This window comes from Brachyistius frenatus, unplaced genomic scaffold, assembly GCF_029030835.1.
Source record: "Brachyistius frenatus isolate BFR_SWC_R1_liver_20210118 unplaced genomic scaffold, ASM2903083v1 Contig_267, whole genome shotgun sequence".
NCBI lineage: Eukaryota > Metazoa > Chordata > Actinopteri > Embiotocidae > Brachyistius > Brachyistius frenatus.
In genome coordinates, this window is record NW_027210866.1 from 318,595 (window position 1) to 336,000 (window position 17,406).

The 17,406-nt window shown below is 41.3% G+C and overlaps 2 protein-coding genes across 2 annotated transcripts in view; both read left to right on the top strand.

Moving 5' to 3' along the window:
• Positions 1 to 2,065, top strand: part of LOC138634537 (eosinophil peroxidase-like) — an 86,289-nt gene extending 84,224 nt beyond the window's left edge. The window contains exon 14 of the mRNA XM_069721529.1: positions 2,004 to 2,065. Coding sequence (XP_069577630.1) covers positions 2,004 to 2,050 — 47 coding nt within the window. The 3' untranslated portion in view covers positions 2,051 to 2,065. The remainder of the gene's footprint in view (positions 1 to 2,003) is intronic.
• The window catches only part of ank1a (ankyrin 1, erythrocytic a), an 88,978-nt gene that overhangs the window by 24,688 nt on the left and 46,884 nt on the right, over positions 1 to 17,406 (top strand). The window contains exon 2 of the mRNA XM_069721532.1: positions 14,276 to 14,368. Coding sequence (XP_069577633.1) covers positions 14,276 to 14,368 — 93 coding nt within the window. The remainder of the gene's footprint in view (positions 1 to 14,275; positions 14,369 to 17,406) is intronic.

Here is a 17,406-nt window from a genome sequence, read left to right on the forward strand (position 1 = left end):
ATTGATATTGAGGTATATGGTTATAAATATCAATTATTTATTTTTGACCATACCAACCAAACATGTTGATCAGACGAAAGCAAACTCTCCCCTTGGACTCTGTGATGAGATTTTTTTGTGTTTTCAGAAATTTGTTTGACTTGCTGAGAAGTATCGGCTGATTAGTCAATAACAAAAAATATATATATCAGGATTTACAGATTGTACACTATAGTTACTCAGTTTTGCCAGATTTTCCCTGTAGGAGCCCCTCTTCATGGTGAAACTGCAGAATTTAAAGCTGCCGAGCTTTTGACTGCAACGTGTTACAAATGAGAACTGAGGAGATTCTCCCGTCTCATGATTTACTTGTTCACCTGTTTTGTTCATCCCTACCTTGCTGTATCATCTCATCCCGCCACACTTTTATTTGCTCCTTTTGCCTCGTTTCATCTGTTGTTAGTTGTGGTTGTTGTCATCACGTCTTCTGTATCAGCGGCTCTGCTCTGCCAAAATAAAGGTTGTCCTCTGGGATGCGGCCTCCTGTCCTCCTCCATCTCTTTCTTTCCACACTGTGCTGGGTGTCACTCATCAGTGTTTCACACTTAAAAGGCAGAGAAAGAGGATGAGGAGGAAGAGAGGGGAAGGGGCTTAGAGACACAAGAGGGAAATATCAGAGAGGAGAGACAGAGGACAAGAATTAAAATGAGGGTATGGTGATGTCACTCTTGGTGTCGATGGGGAGACTGAGAAAGCTCCATGAAAGCGGCTTGACTGTCCACCAACTGAATGAGCCCCACACTGCTGATAAGGACGATGAAAGGAATAATGATGACAGTGGGGGTGCCAATGGGGTGCTATTTTTAGATGCATTCAGTTTGCCTGCCATGTATGACAGTGTGTACGAGCAGCTGAACATGTCTTTACATGGACCTCTTCATATATGCGTAGGTCATTGATGCAGACGTGCAGGGCTCTATTAATGCAAGCGGCTAGTGTAAAGGTATGTCCAAGGGTGTGTGTGTGTGTGTGTCTGTGTGTGTGTGTGTGTGTGTGTGTGTGTGTGTGTGTGTGTGTGTGTGTGTGTGTGTGTTTGTATCAGCGCCTGTCCTTGTGTGCACATGGGTGTAGGTTTAAGCCACGTGCCGTTAGTGCTGACTACAGAATCAGAGAAGAGCTGCGCAGGAGTTCAACGTGCCTTCTTCATGAACACAGAAAATGGCTTTTCAACAGCTTTGTGTGTGTGTGTGTGTGTGTGTGTGTGTGTGTGTGTGTGTGTGTGTGTGTGTGTGTGTGTGTGTGTGTGTGTGTGTGTGTGTCTCAATACTGCGGTAGATAGAAGAGTAAAATTACTGCAGACAGGAAAATAAATGAATTGTAAAAATGTTTAGATGTTATAAGACAAATAGAAGAGGGATATAGTGTGACCTTTTTTCTTGATTGTTTGGCCATAATAGATCTAAAGGTCAAATGCACACATGAAATATGAGTAGTAATACTGACTTACAAGAAGTGAGACTTGCAGGATTGATTGTGACTCTTCTAAATAAGAAGTTAACTTGATATATTGAATGCTGAAACTAGTCATTTAACAACCAGAAATGTTGAACCACATTGTTCTGGCTGTTACTTGTGTCACTTGCTACATTTTTGTGATTTAGTTTTACTGAAATCAAATGTAGCTTCTCTGTAGATTGCATCAAAAATGCACCAGTTGCTCTGCCAATGTTCATATTGACATCATCCTTCTCCCTCACTTAACTGTATTACAGCTTGAAGAAGCACCTTATGTAAATGTGTGTATACATTTTATGAAGTAATCTCGTGTCATTGCAGCACATGTGCATGTACTGTACACACACACACACACACACACACACACACACACACACACTGACATTTTTACCATCAGTTGCAATACTCCATCCTCATTGAAACCCCAGCAGGCCTGGCCTCCTGTTGGAGTCTCCCAGAGGGCAGAGTCAGCAACAACAGGAGGAAAAGAAAAAGAGGCAGGAAGACAGAAGAAGACACAGATGAGGGAGGAATTTTATCTCAGCTCAGCTCTTAAATTCAACGAAAACATGTTCACTTGAATGAGTTGAAACCATTTATCCAAAAAAGCACTGTTGTAATACTATTTTTTTTTCAAGTCCCATTCCGTGTCTGTTTATTAATTTATGTACAAGACGGCTCGCTGACAGCTTTTGTCCTCCTCTTTCCCAATACTTGTTGTTGGTATTAACATGTGGATAATCTCTTCAGTAGTAGTCATCAGCTTTCTTTCCTATATAAATTGTGTGTATTGTATATAAGCATACTGTTTATGAGCCAAAGCTGCCTCCTGATCTATTTCTTAGGTTCCACAATCACAAGACAGTTTTGTCTTAAGACCATTGCAGCGGCTACCTATGGCATTTTATTGCCTACCCATAACATGGCACTGCAGCATGTGCTGGCGTCGCAGTATGAACAGTCCCAGCTCTGTTGAAAGTTCAAGACACTTTTGAGGGTTTACTTCAGGGACATTTAATGTCGGTTTACAGGGCTATTTAAAGGAGGACTACTACACATGTAAATATAGCCCTTTAGCTCCCAAACTGCGTGAAATCGGATTATTTCCTGAGTGTTATCGATGTGCAAGGCTAAATTGCTGCCGTACTCTTTTAAAGGTGCAATATGTAAGAATTAAGTCCTGTCTTGTAATACCACTTTGTACCATCAGAGTCACTGGAGCGTCCAGCCAGCTCTCAGTTTTGGCAGTTTGATGAATTTTGCATGTTCTTGCCCTGCTGATAATTAGTGTTTATTTTTGTAACTTATGATTGTATTTACCGAGTAGTGAATCGACCAAAAAAAAAAAAAGACCAGTTAAGCCTGTGGTTTACGTTATAGCTGGTATATTTCCGTTTTTAACAACAATATTTGCAAGAAAGCACCAACAGAAAAAACGCATATCGATGCCATTTCAAGTGTTTTTCGGTCTGGTTTGTGTTCTCATTAGCTGCACTAGAGATCCGTCTTAAAGTGTCCAAACAAGGTCAATACGCCTTGGTTTGTTTGCCACATAAAATTACCCCAGTCTGTCAGACAGTTGGACGACAAGCTAATTATAGATCTATTCTAACTGGTCTACTCTGGAGAACGCTTGTGAGTTCGACATCAACCTTCATGCCTTTACTTGCCAAAAGCTGTCTGGCAGTAAAAAGAAGTGGCAAAGTTAACTGTCATTTTGTTTTTATTTTGTCAAGAGTTTCAGCCATCCATGCATTTACTCTTTCAATCATTAAGAGGTGAGAATACAGTACTTCATCTCCCTCTCATGTTGGACTGAGGGCAGACTCCACACGTCAGTGACTCATTATTGCCTCTGTACGTGTGGAGTGGTATGACATGCGACGGCTCGGGCTAGCTGATTAGCAAACTAGCTTCAACAGACATCTGTACAACACCACTCATAGAGGTCTTTGAAATAATATAAAATGATTAAAGTCTGTTGATTTATTTTAAGATTTAAATCATTAATTTTAGTATTGTACCTTTTTAAAGTGGTAAATATAAATAAAATGCTTGAGAGTGTTTGAAACACTTAAAAACTGTAGTTCTTTAAAACCATGACTCCAAAGCTTATTTTAGAACCACCATGTTCATGTGGTATGTGTGTAAATACTATCCACGATGTGTGCCAATGTGTGTTTACATGTGTGTGTGTGTGTGTGTGTGTGTGTGTGTGTGTGTGTGTGTGTGTGTGTGTGTGTGTATCTCATACAGCTGTGAGTGTAAGAAACAGTGACTTACCACAGCAAAGGGGCTTAATGAGCACTACATGCAGCAGTGATAGAGGAGGCATCCGTCGTTCTGTCCCAGGAGGGAGCAGCAGAGGGTGATAGTACAGCTCTGATAGATGACCGCCAGAACCTGCAGCTCTGTTCTGCCAGCTGCTGAGCACAGACACACACACACAAATGCAGTATATGCACACATGAACAAGCGTACACACACACACACACACACACAAATACAGTTTTAATATTGCAGTCAATGATATCTTCTTTCAGCAGTGCGTAAGACCCGTAATGTGAGTGTTATTTGGCATATTAATCCTTTATTTGCAGAATTTTTTTGGCCACTTTGCAGCAGTCGGAACGAGCTATAACCCCCAACACTGACTTGCACCGCGTCATGCAAACTTGTTAGCAAACAGTTACTGTCCATACATTACACATCCAGCAGAGACGGAACGATGTTTGCCATTCATTTGGAGTCATTGTTATTGTATATCACAATAAGTCCAATAATTACTCTCCTTTTATCTCCGTTTTGTTTTTATTAAGTGCAGAGCAAAATATCTAGTTATTTTGCAGTTAAGTGCGTCACTGTGTTCCCCAGCTCATTACTCACCTTCTCTGCCTGCTGTTTGGTGCTGGACACAAAACACACAGTTGGTTGAACAGAACTTTGTAGTTAGAAAAAGGACGCTTTTTGGGATTTTGACACATAAAGCCATTGTCAGTATAGAAATGTAGATTAGTTCTGTATGGGTGAAATCTTCGTGTCAAATACCTCATTACGGGTGTAGCTGTCATGTCATAAAATATTGCTGACACAAAGTTGAAATTATATGTCAAAGTGGTTGAATAATAATTTTGTATTTATTTATTTTTTTTAGCAGTTTTGTACTTTGTATAGTCTTGACCAATTTTTTTTTTTTTTTTTTTTTTTAATCTGGTACTTTATGGTAATGTATTGTTTCTTTTGCTTCAAAATGTATTCAAACCTTTTGTATGAACATGTATTGTTTGCAAATGTATTATTACAAGCCAAATGTTTAGCAGAGACGCTTCAAAAGCAGATGATGACCTCAGGCTTTAAAAAATGCAAAAAACAAAACACTATTACTTCTGAGCCTCTAATCTTATTGAGTTTGAGACATGATGCTCTGTGCGGCTAGACTACACACTGCATGCTGATTATCACTGGACTGTAATACATTCTGTCCAGTATTGTCATGGCCTTACCCTGGTTTAAAGACCTAGATCTATTGTCCACACTGATGTCTGTGGTACAGCTGCTGTTCCTGTTGGTTTAGTCTTGGCATGGTGATTTGGCTACACTTATTAAAGCATGTAACATTCATGCTACACTTGGCAGGGGCGTTTGCTGGAGAGGTAGGTGGTTCTGTCGACGGGTTGACATGAGTCTGGGTAATCCACCGGCTGCTCCGCTATGCCTGTGCATGGCTCTGGGCTGGCCCCATACAAAAGAGCAGACCTGAAAAGCACCATAATGAGGCGCAGGCTGGAAGAAAAGGCATGTCTCTTTCCATTTCTCTGAGCGAAAAGAAAAGAGCAACATAAAAGAATAGAGGACAAGAAAGAAAGATGAAAATAAGCCTCTCAAATCCAGGTTTTTGGCTGTGCTGTCTCTTTGAGTTTATCTTTTTTCCATGCATGTGTTTTATTATGGTAATGAAATGTTGGATAAACATAGTCTGTGATGGAAGAGCAACGGTTTTCAGTGGAAAGAGGAGAAAAATAGGAAGGAGGGGTCAGGGGTGCAGCTAAATGTCATTGATAAAGCGCAAAATATTCTGAACTGGCTTCCATCTCCTTCAACCCGTCCATTTCTATGCATTCTCTTTCTTTTTATTCCTTTTGTCCTAGAGGTTCACATAAACGTGAAAATATTGTTCACTCTGGCCATATCTTTGTTCAATTTCAGAGTGCTCCAACTAAAGTAAACATTGTTCATCACTGTAATGTCCCTGTCGCTGCCTGGAATCAAACAATCCTTTGTTGGTAACACAAGTGTTAGAATACTCATTAACTTTGCTGCAGCCCTATACGTGTTTACATCAAGTATACAGGCATCAGCAGGGACTCAAACCCATTTTCTCAAAAGGTAATTTTGTTAAAACGGACTACTCTACTCACCGGCTCAACAATCCCCCGATAAGTATTCTCTGAGGCAGACAAAAGAAAGTACAAACAGAGTTAAAGATCAGAAGAGGGTGCACTTTCTCTCCAGTGCAGAGAACATCAAAGCAGCCTGTCGTCTTTGTGCTGTGATGTTAATCTTGCTGCTTTGATGACCTTTAACCTCAGGTTCAGACGCAGACAGGAGGACAAGAGGAATCGAGAAGGGGTGGACAAAATAACAGGAACACCTTACTGTGTAATGCAATCCATTGCAAGGAAATGACATACTGTAGGCTGTGTCAAACACCGGAAAACTGAATTATTGAACAGGAACAGAGGTCAAATTGTGGATGTATTTAGGAGACCTGGATACCAGGTTACAAGATGGCATTTCATTCATTTAAACAACTTTTTCAGAGGTACTTTCATTCAAAGCGTTTTTCAAGCTTTTTGCTTCAGATGTGTCACGTACTTCCGCAAATCTGGGCTCACAGGGGAAACACTTTGGTTTCCTTGTCTTGATCACAACAAGTGATCCTTGACTTCAGATTGACTCCCCACACTCACACAAATGGGTTTAAACAAAATAATCACGTGCCTCCTATTCGACTTTCCAAAGATTATTGGACCAAATGGATAAAATTCTGAAAATAAAAAGAGTAATTTTGTGGGCTTTGTTACAGTCTGAAATATGTAGTCATCTTTTTGTAGCCATACTCCTTTTCCAAAGATGAGGTAAGATGAGGGAAATACACATTTTAGGCCAGTGAGCATCATTTGATGAATGTGGAGTAATCTGCAGTTAGGTGATGAGTCTCTTTGTCAATATGACCCCTTGTGATATGACCCTTTCCACATATATATAGTTATTTGATCGATTGTTAACACGAAAATAGCCGCTTTAACAACACTATGCACTACACCTTTGAAAAAAAAAAAAAAGTTCGAGTCGACACCTCTCAACCCCTCAAGCTGTTTTATCACAAAATAATTGTCAGTGATACGTGTCTAAGAGCTGATATCTCTGTAGTATTGGCTTCCGCTACTGCAGGTTTCACTAGTACACGACACAACGCTCACAGTACATGAAGACTGAACCGCCGCGGAGACGCGTATAAAGTCGTAGTGGACAGTGAAGGATAAAGATGGTGACTCTGCACATTCTCACACAAGTGTGCACCAAACGGAGACAGGATGTGAAGCCAGATGGAGAGTTCGACAGGCAGTAAGAGAGAATAAGAGGGTAGTCGAGGTGCTAGGTGGAGGTGACTGCACCATCCTTTCCTTTCATCCCACCTGGCGGTTCCACCTGTGCCCCTCCAGAAACTACCGCTCCTCTGCTGATAGAGCTCCAGCTGCTTGCTGCTGGGCACATAGCTGGCAGCTCTGCCATACATAATTAATCAGGCTGAGATCTGCAGAGCTCTCCTGTTCATTCTCGCTCTGTGGACTTTTTACTTGGCCTCACTTTGGAAGTCTGCTCTTCTACATCTGCACACATTTACGCCTGCTAGCATGCAAAACCTCTCAACCACAGCAACGTTTCAAGCAGTGATGTTTTATTCATTTGTTTTTGGGGAAGTTGCAAGGTTGCTTTTTATACTGCAGCGAAATGTTTTACTTATTTTTGCAGGATATATTTTTTATATAATATATATAATTAAGCTGTTCCCTTAGGACATAACATACATAACATGGAATTTGTTAGTATGAGTCAGGAGACCTCTGAGAACATAGAAAAAGGATGCAGGAAAAATATTTTTCAACATCAATGGATATAGCAGTGGTATGCAAAAAAATCAAATGGGAATTTGTACTGAAAATCAGCTGTTGTATCAGTGTGGGTTTGTTCATTTGTACTATGCAGCCCCAGGGCTGATACTGATAGAAAATCCGTTCGGTAAATGCTTAACTTACTTTATTAGCTTTTATTTAACGCCCTTTTCGAAGGTCTTGTTCAGCTAATAGAAAACCACATTCATGTTCCCACGTGTGTTCTGTTCACTGAGCTACACACACACATTTTTCTTCTTTACTCACCCTCGTAGTTTATGACATTATGGGCGTCTGCATTTCTGATGTGTTCGGTTCAGTCTTGTCGCAAGAAAAACTGGAGATCAGATACAGTGGGTACGGAAAGTATTCAGACCCCTTTAAATTTTTCACTCTTTGTTTCATTGCAGCCATTTGCTAAAATCAAAAAAGTTCATTTTATTTCTCATTAATGTACACTCAGCACCCCATCTTGACAGAAAAAAACAGAAATGTAGAAATTTGTGCAAATTTATTAAAAAAGAAAAACTGAAATATCACATGGTCATAAGTATTCAGACCCTTTGCTGTAACACTCATATTTAACTCACATGCTGTCCATTTCTTCTGATCCTCCTTGAGATGGTTCTACTCCTTCATTGGAGTCCAGCTGTGTTTAATTAAACTGATTGGACTTGATTAGGAAAGGCACACACCTGTCTATATAAGACCTTACAGCTCACAGTGCATGTCAGAGCAAATGAGAATCATGAGGTCGAAGGAATTGTCCAAGGAGCTCAGAGACAGAATTGTGGCAAGGCACAGATCTGGCCAAGGTTACAAAATAATTTCTGCAGCACTCAAGGTTCCTAAGAGCACAGTGGCCTCCATAATCCTTAAATGGAAGAAGTTTGGGACGACCAGAACTCTTCCTAGACCTGGCCGTCCAGCCAAACGGAGCAATCGTGGGAGAAGAGCCTTGGTGAGAGAGGTAAAGAAGAACCCAAAGATCACTGTGGCTGAGCTCCAGAGATGCAGTAGGGAGATGGGAGAAAGTTCCACAAAGTCAACTATCACTGCAGCCCTCCACCAGTCGGGGCTTTATGGCAGAGTGGCCCGACGGAAGCCTCTCCTCAGTGCAAGACATATGAAAGCCCACATAGAGTTTGCCAAAAAACACATGAAGGACTCCCAGACTATGAGAAATAAGATTCTCTGGTCTGATGAGACCAAGATTGAACTTTTTGGCATTAATTCTAAGCGGTATGTGTGGAGAAAACCAGGCACTGCTCATCACCTGCCCAATACAATCCCAAAAGTGAAACATGGTGGTGGCAGCATCATGCTATGGTGGTGTTTTTCAGCTGCAGGGACAGGACGACTGGTTGCAATTGAAGGAAAGATGAATGCGGCCAAGTACAGAGATATCCTGGAAGAAAACCTCTTCCAGAGTGCTCTGGACTTCAGACTGGGCCGAAGGTTCACCTTCCAACAAGACAATGACCCTAAACACACAGCTAAAATAACAAAGGAGTGGCTTCGGAACAACTCTGTGACCATTCTTGACTGGCCCAGCCAGAGCCCTGACCTAAACCCAATTGAGCATCTCTGGAGAGACCTGAAAATGGCTGTCCACCAACGTTCACCATCCAACCTGACGGAACTGGAGAGGATCCCCAAATCCAGGTGTGAAAAGCTTGTTGCATCATTCCCAAGAAGACTCATGGCTGTACTTGCTCAAAAGGGTGCTTCTACTCAATACTGAGCAAAGGGTCTGAATACTTATGACCATGTGATATTTCAGTTTTTCTTTTTTAATAAATTTGCACAAATTTCTACATTTCTGTTTTTTTTCTGTCAACATGGGGTGCTTAGTGTACATTAATGAGAAATAAAATGAACTTTTTTGATTTTAGCAAATGGCTGCAATGAAACAAAGAGTGAAAAATTTAAAGGGGTCTGAATACTTTCCGTACCCACTGTAAATCAGGTGTCTTATGGGATTCTCAGAAGCTCTGGCCGTGGCACCACCTCAATGACGTTGCTTCCTGGTTATAACTCCCCTTGATTTATTTTTTTTTCTCAGGACTTGAATAATTTAGTAGAGTCCATTTAGTTTAGCTACTGTGTCAGCTTTTCACAAGGAACTGTGGCCTAGTCTGACCTGTGACATTACGAGTTTGATTACTTTATGTTTATATCTGCACTCGAGGATAATGGACAGGAAGGTGGACGATCAAGAGGAAAGCTGATGCAGTTGAGGACTAAAGCGAGCTGGACTTGGTGAAAGATACTTGGTTCCTTAATGCCACAGTCGTTTGTGTATCACAGCTCATCTGCACTGTTGTCACTGAGGGAGTGTCGAAGCTGCGCTGCTCCATTGAACAGAAGAGAGCTGAGTGCTTTTTCAAATCAGAGCTCAGTGCGAGCAGCTTCTCGGTGTCGTGGCAGTTATTTCATTTATGCTAATTAACAATGAACCCGGCTGTGATCTCAAGCATGTTTCTCGATTTGTGGCCCTGACTAAATTGGATTACTTTTTAGACTTCAATATGCGCCTGTAGGTTGTCAGACAACATACAAGCCCATAAGCTTTTACAAGTGATCAGTCAGTAAAATAAAAAACCTCCCTTTTAGGAATAATTCATTCACTGAACATGTTATTTTCTTTGCTCCACTACAGAAGTTTTACAGTTTTTTTTTTACTACATATTTTGAGCTTTGTTGCTTTAAAGCACAAAGATTATAGTTTAAACTGTAAAACCTCCCATACCAAAAAAAACAATTTTTTTTTTAATTTGATTTGTTGACTTTTTGTTTTACCTCTAATAAGTCCAGGAATGACCCATGCTATTTTAAAATTTTTTTTTTTTTTTTGCCAATTATCACAATTCTGCATCTTTTCCATGAAGATTTCACTTGTGATTCTTCCAGTTCAGTGCAGCTATATACACTCATATGGTGATTTAAAACATTTCAAAGGACGTTATATTTTTAGCTTTTGGTCTTACAGCTGTGAAATTTGGGGGTCACATAGTCCAGTTAAAACTGCATGTACTGTATCTTTGATGAACTTCGGTAGATTTAAAACCCCCTTCGACCTGCCAGATGGTGGCACTGTAACAAACACCTATTGGGACACGTGTGTGTATGGGTAACTGAAGGAAGGGCGATGTGTTTTATTTGTGATGGTTGTAGGTTGATTTTATGTTGTTGTATTGCGTGCGAATTTAAAACTGGGCTGATCTGAGGTGGATTGTAATCGTCTCCGTTGAGCCTGTTCACCACAGCAGCATGTAAATTGAAGGGTAACTGTAGTCTCTATTTTCATGTCTGTATTTATAGAGCTTTATTTGGACATATTCTGGAGTAGTAATATACTGTATGTCAGCTTTAATGCACCAAAAAAAAAACGTGCAACTGGTATATTTTCCCACAAACTCACTTAATAGTATTTAACTTTACGTTTACACATTTGCCTTTTTACATTGTCTATAAGTTTCATCAAGTATCACTTTTGGGGTTTTTTTTAGACTATTTTCCATTTCTGTCGTTCCATCCATTTCTGAGGTTGTATTTGTCAATGTTCAACAAATCGTGCTTGTGACAACGAAACATCAAATAAGCCTCCTTATGTCCTGTTTCATCAGGGCCACTTTCTAAGCAGTCTTCAAGTTCTCTCTCGAACACTTCTTTCTTTAACATGAGACTCTCTTTGACTTGCAGTCATCTCTCTTTTGACTCCTGCCCTCAGTTTTATCCTCAGTGCTGCTCCAGGCACCATCAGGAAGGTTTAAAACCCTGTAAAGCAGGCAAAGACAAAATTATATTTCCTCTTATATGACTCCTATTGGTTGTCTTTTTCTGGTCTTGGAGTTTCATGTAAACCAAATGCCAAGAGGCTGCTAGTTAGTTGCTCAGAGACTATTGAGTGTTGTTTCTTTATCCCTCTAATCTTCAGCGTAACGGTTTGAGTTCCCTCTGCGTGTCTGTTCACTGTCCTGAGGCTCCCAGAGGCTCCACAGCAAATGGCCTGTTACACTTATCAGCACCTCTCTCCCCCTCTGCTTCAGTCTGCCCCCCCCCCCTTCTTCCTTGTCCGTCCCTTCACCCCCTCTCCCTGTCATCACTAGCCGTCTGCTACTTAATCCAATTATTCTTTTAAGCTGACACGCTCTGTAACTCACCACAAACTCTATGGTTGAGGGACTGTGCATCACGTCTACACACACGCGCGCACATACACACACACACACACACACACACACACACACACACACACACACACACACACACACACACTGACACGTACACAAACAATCCCCTTCACACCCGCAGCCACATGCATAGACATTGTTACTGAGCACCGGTAGTGCAAATATTTCTCACAGATGAAGGTCATGCAAAATGAAAATTTAGAAAGTTTAATATGGATCAAATGCTGCACATGTATCAGTGCTCTCAGGTCCTGCATCGTAGTCGCCCCCCTTCTGCTGGTTTCGTCTATTTTCAGGTGTCCTAACAGAGGCTCTGGCCTCTGCTGTCACCATCTGATTCACTGTACCCTTGAGGTGACTCTGTCTATTTCTGTGTGTTGTCCTCCACTTCTCTGCTACGTGTTTACCAGCATCTGTCTTTGCAGTCTCACACCCTGGTGCAGAAGGTCCTGCTCCCTGTGTGTGTGTGTGTGTGTGTGTGTGTGTGTGTGTGTGTGTGTGTGTGTGTGTGTGTGTGTGTGTGTGTGTGTGTGTGTGTGTGTGTGTGTGTGTGTGTGTGTGTCTGTCTTTATGGGGATCACATATCCACACAAATGTAGAAAGATGAGAAAACTCATCAAAGGGGAGGACATTTTGTCCATTTCTTGCCTCTTTAATGGGATTTTTTTTTTGCCACAGACCTTTGGTTTCCAGTTAACGTTATAATCAGGATCCATTTCAGGTTACAGTTGAAAGTGCAATTAACATTAATCAGGACTGGAACTTTTGAATTGGAGATAAATGTGTAATGTTTATATAAGGATCAAGTTTACAGGAGCCAGTGTACATGATTGGACTGCAGATCTCATGAAGTAGCTCTGATAAAACATAACCTGATCCTAAGATTAGACATGTGGTTCTTGCAAGTACAACAATGCATAAACCCGATTGAGTGGATGCTTCTGTGCTTGCACATGTTGTATAATACCTTCCTCATGTTCAGTATCAAAGTAGCCAATCTACACCCTTCTCCCTCATTCAACAGCTTACGTGCTAAGTGGTCAATGGTATGACAGCGTGCATCACTGCATCTTAAAAACACAACACATACTGTAAAATTGCCTGCGTGAAGTAGGTAGTAAATGTGCAGTCGCAGCCTTGACAGGATAATTAATCCCTGGATTCTGAGATTTCACCCCATTGCAAATCTTGACAAAAATTTCTGCCGCAAAGGGGCAGCGAGCGTCACAAAAGAAGCTGTGTTCGGTTGTTTTTGGTGCTGACACAACAACAGTTGAGAGTAACAGATGGAGCTTGTGTGTGTGTGTGTGTGTGTGTGTGTGTGTGTGTGTGTGTGTGTGTGTGTGTGTGTGTGTGTGTGTGTGTGTGTGTGTGTGTGTGTGTGTGTGTGTGTGTGTGTGTGTGTTTCAGGGTGATTGGGACTGGAGCTGACTGCAGTATGTGTTTGATCTGAATCTTAACTGAGGGAGTCTGAGGAGACTTCTGTCTCTCTGGAGAAGGATTTTTGAAAGATTGTCTGTTTTATTTTGGTCTGATTCTCGGAGAGGAGCTCCATCTGAGACTTTTGTTGGCTATTATGAATTTTTGTCATTTAAACCAGTCCTACTATTTTTCACACCTTTTGTATATTTATTGCTGTCCATCTGCATCCATAATATGAAGACAATTGATGTTGCTTTGCTCTGAAATACGGTTGTGTACATTCACTGTTTCTATGTGTCTCTCCGTCATAGACTTGGCCTCACTGGATGTTTTGTTTTTGTGTTATTGTGTTAAAGGTGTTTGTTAAGCTATTTTTATGTGGTGTGTTTTGTACTGCACATATGTGGTTGCACATTTCTATGTGAGAATTCGGGGTAAGTACACGACATTTTCTATCCAGATGCCACTTGCACAAGCGTGATATAAAGGAATCCCGACTCCCTCCGGTGTGTAAGTTGCAGCTTTCCACAGCGACACAGCTGATCCATCTATGAGCCAAAAACCATCATCACCAGATCCTCCTCCATTGCTATCAGTGTGGTGTTTCCTACCTCTCACTACCATGTGTGTCGTGCCACATCGTGCTTCCACACTCATACCACTCATCCTAACCTGACCTGTTTCCCGCAGGGAGAGTTTTTTGGGGGGAGGGATGGGGTTGGACAAGCCAGGTGGGGTGGGGCGGGGTGGGTCCTCTTCCTGCTCTCTTCCTCCTCTCCCTCCCTCCCTCCCGCTTTCACCTTGTTTTCTTTCTGTGTCTCAATATATTGTTCACCTGTTCCTCTGAATCTTTTTCATTTCCTTGCCATTGTTTTCTGTCCGCTTTGCTGCTCTCCTCTGCCCTCCCTCTTCTTTTCTGTCTCACCAGCTCTGCTTCTCACTGTTGCGATTAACCGGGCTCTGTCTTTATGTCGTATGTCCTTTTAGGCCCACGCCGTGCATCGCTGGCTAATCGATCAGGACAGTAGTGTGAGCTCTGAGATGCCGGATGGCCAAGGAGTATGGCACTATGATGATGAAGTAAATATCTGCAACCCGTATATCTGGCTTTTCCTATTTCTTTATATCTATATATCTCTATATATCTATATGTATTTATATATTATGTATTTATGACCATCTTGTATCTGTCACTTAAAATTTGTGTCACTGTTGTTGCTCTGCTGTTGTTGTTGTTTTTATCTTTATCTCTCTTGTTTTTGTTGTGTGTTGCTTCTGGTATTGTAGTTCTGGTTCCTTTGACTTTCTAGTGTTGCTGTTGTGCTGTGAGCTGATTCAGTCAGGTGTCGTGGGATCAGGCTGGAGTTTTTTCTTTGTTCCTGTCTTTGCTTGACGTATCGTACTAACTTGCTGACTTTTTCATTTTTTCATTTAGTTTGTTTTTGTTTTGCGTTCCTCTTTTAGTTTTACATAATTATATATAACATGAGTGTGTATTTGTATCTATTTTGATATCTATATCGGTGTCTGTGATTTCTCTGAAATTACTGTTGTCAAGCAGCATATTACATGGCAAGAGTCCACGGGCAAAATATAGCTCTGATATAGTTTCCATAGACTCGATACAAGTTTCAAGTAGGTCTGCGCTTCCTGCTACACAAACAACTACACACAACAGTTCACAGTAGAGATAATAGACAACAGTCCCAAGTATTTTTCCTGTGGGTTCTTCTGAATTATACAATATGCTTGTGTCATTCTGTGTTCGTGTTTAGGATTAAATCAAAGCGTGTGAGTGTGTCTATGTGTCTGTGTGACTGTGTGTGTGTGTGTGTGTGTGTGTGTGTGTGTGTGTGTGTGTGTGTGTGTGTGTGTGTGTGTGTGTGTGTGTGTGTGTGTGTGTGTGTGTGTGTGTGTGTGTGTGTGTGTGTGTGCGTGTGTGTGTGTGTGTGTGTAGGTGAATGAGACTGAAACAGGAGAGATGTGCAAGGATGTGTTTGGGGTTTGATCTCTATGTTGTTATCAGTGAGTTTGTGCGCATGCTTCTTTTCCGTCCTTGCATGGCTTCAATCTGTGTATTAGTGTAAAGTATAATATGTTCGTCTGTATCTCCGTCTGTGCTTTTGTGTTGTTGGTGTTGAGTGCTGTAGGTGTTGTGGTGTTGCCTGCTCTTGCCCGTGCCTTTGATGTGTCGGTATTGTGGCTGTGTTATATCCTGTGTCACTGTTTTGTCATGTGCTGTGCCTGTGTTTTGTCTGTTTCTATCTGTTTAAACAGTCTGGAATACGTTCACCAAAGGTTTTATTGCACCTACAGTATCTAATAGATGATCTTGAATCCATTCCCACTTGTTGGAGGAGAGATCATCTAAGTGCAATAAGGCTGCTGGGAAACTTGTCCCAGACGACTCTTTTCCCTGACGATTTCCCCTCAGATCCTTGCTCCCCCCCCTTGCTCTCATGTCAAATTCCTAAACCTACTCTCCCGATCTCCATATTGCTCCCAAACACTCTGGAGCATCATTGGGTTAACCTTTACTGAAACTCAGTCAACAAAGTAAAGTAGTAAAGAATATGAAGCATTTGGAAGTACAGAGATTTCGGAACAAATGGCTTCAAAAGATGAGGTGAACACATTTAACAAAGAATGAAGGTAACACAAAAGGCAAGTGAAAAAGTGTGTAAACCATCATCCAAAAACAGCCCAACAACAATATGGAGTCTTTCCCTCGGTGATGCTCTTGAATGCTCTTGAATCTTTAGTGCTCTGGTTAACTGTATTTTACCTTTTTTGTTGTGAATATTATTTTACCCTTTGTGTGAATGAGTGAAAGATTATGTTTTCATTTGTTTATTTTTTTATCCGTCAGGGCTATAAATACCCTTCTGTTATAGGTTCAATCCAGTTGGGACTACAGACCCCGTTCTTCAGGTTAGCAAATAAAACCACCTTGATAAAAAAAAAAAAAAAACACAGATAGGTAACTTATTAAAGTCAGCAAGTGAGTAACGGAGTACAATATAGAGTAAGGTATTCCTGTGTCATTTTGGAAAAGGTTATGGTGACTGCTGGATGCCAGGAGAGACTTACAATTACCTTGTTTGAGCCCAGAGTAGAGAGAGACAAAGAGAAAGAGATAGTCTTGAAGAGCATAGTCCCTCCACCTGCCCTTTGCCAACACAACAGTGGGAAGCAGCAGCAGCAGACACTAAACCCCTGCAACAAGGCATCTGCTTTCCAAACTCATGATTACTGAGTGATACAGTATCCCTTTCTATCAAGAGCCCTCAACTTCATCCTTTACCGTTCAAGCTGTGCATCCTAAAAGAAAACTACAACCTTGGTTTTATTCTTGTCGCCCCTGCAATCCGTTCAGTTCTGGTAACATTGTACTCGGGGACATTGTAGGTCTGGAAATGCAGTGAAATTAGAAAAACAAGTGCACCCGGGAAACAAGCATGAGCGGTCAGACGACCATACAGGTTTGAAACAAACCAACCGTTTGCCCTCATCCATACATCTTTAAATGCAAGTCTCTTTATGTGGTTGAAAACCATTAGTGACTGCAACTCTAATGTCAATAATAATCCCACATTAAACGGTAAAACAGCATAGCAGTCACAGTAGCAGTATGCAAACATCTTGCATGTGTGACAAGAGCTGGTTACAATGACAACAGTCAGTCTTATTGTAATGTAGGTGACGTTATTCCAACGTAAAGTCTGGGCCGAACAAACCAGGAGGGACGAAAACTTTAACGCACTTGCCGAACAGTAAAATCAAGGTCCATAGGTGTCGTATCCAGCTCATATATTACATTCAGGTTGTCTGACCACTCGTGTTTGTTACATGGTTGGACCTAGTTTTAATACATGTTTGTGGCAAAAGCAATCATAACCAATAGAAGCAAATTTCCAAAGCTACACAAATTTAAACCTGGTTTGTGTAACAGCATAAATTCACTCCAGCCTCCTTTTATTGTTCTCAGCTGTCAGAGCAAATAAGTCCAAAAGCATTAAGTAGCATCATGCAGACTGGCCAGTCAGCAGCTTGGTGATGTAAAAGTCTCCCCCAACCCTCGAACTGGTCGCACAAACCACGGCTCTTCCCCTGGGGGC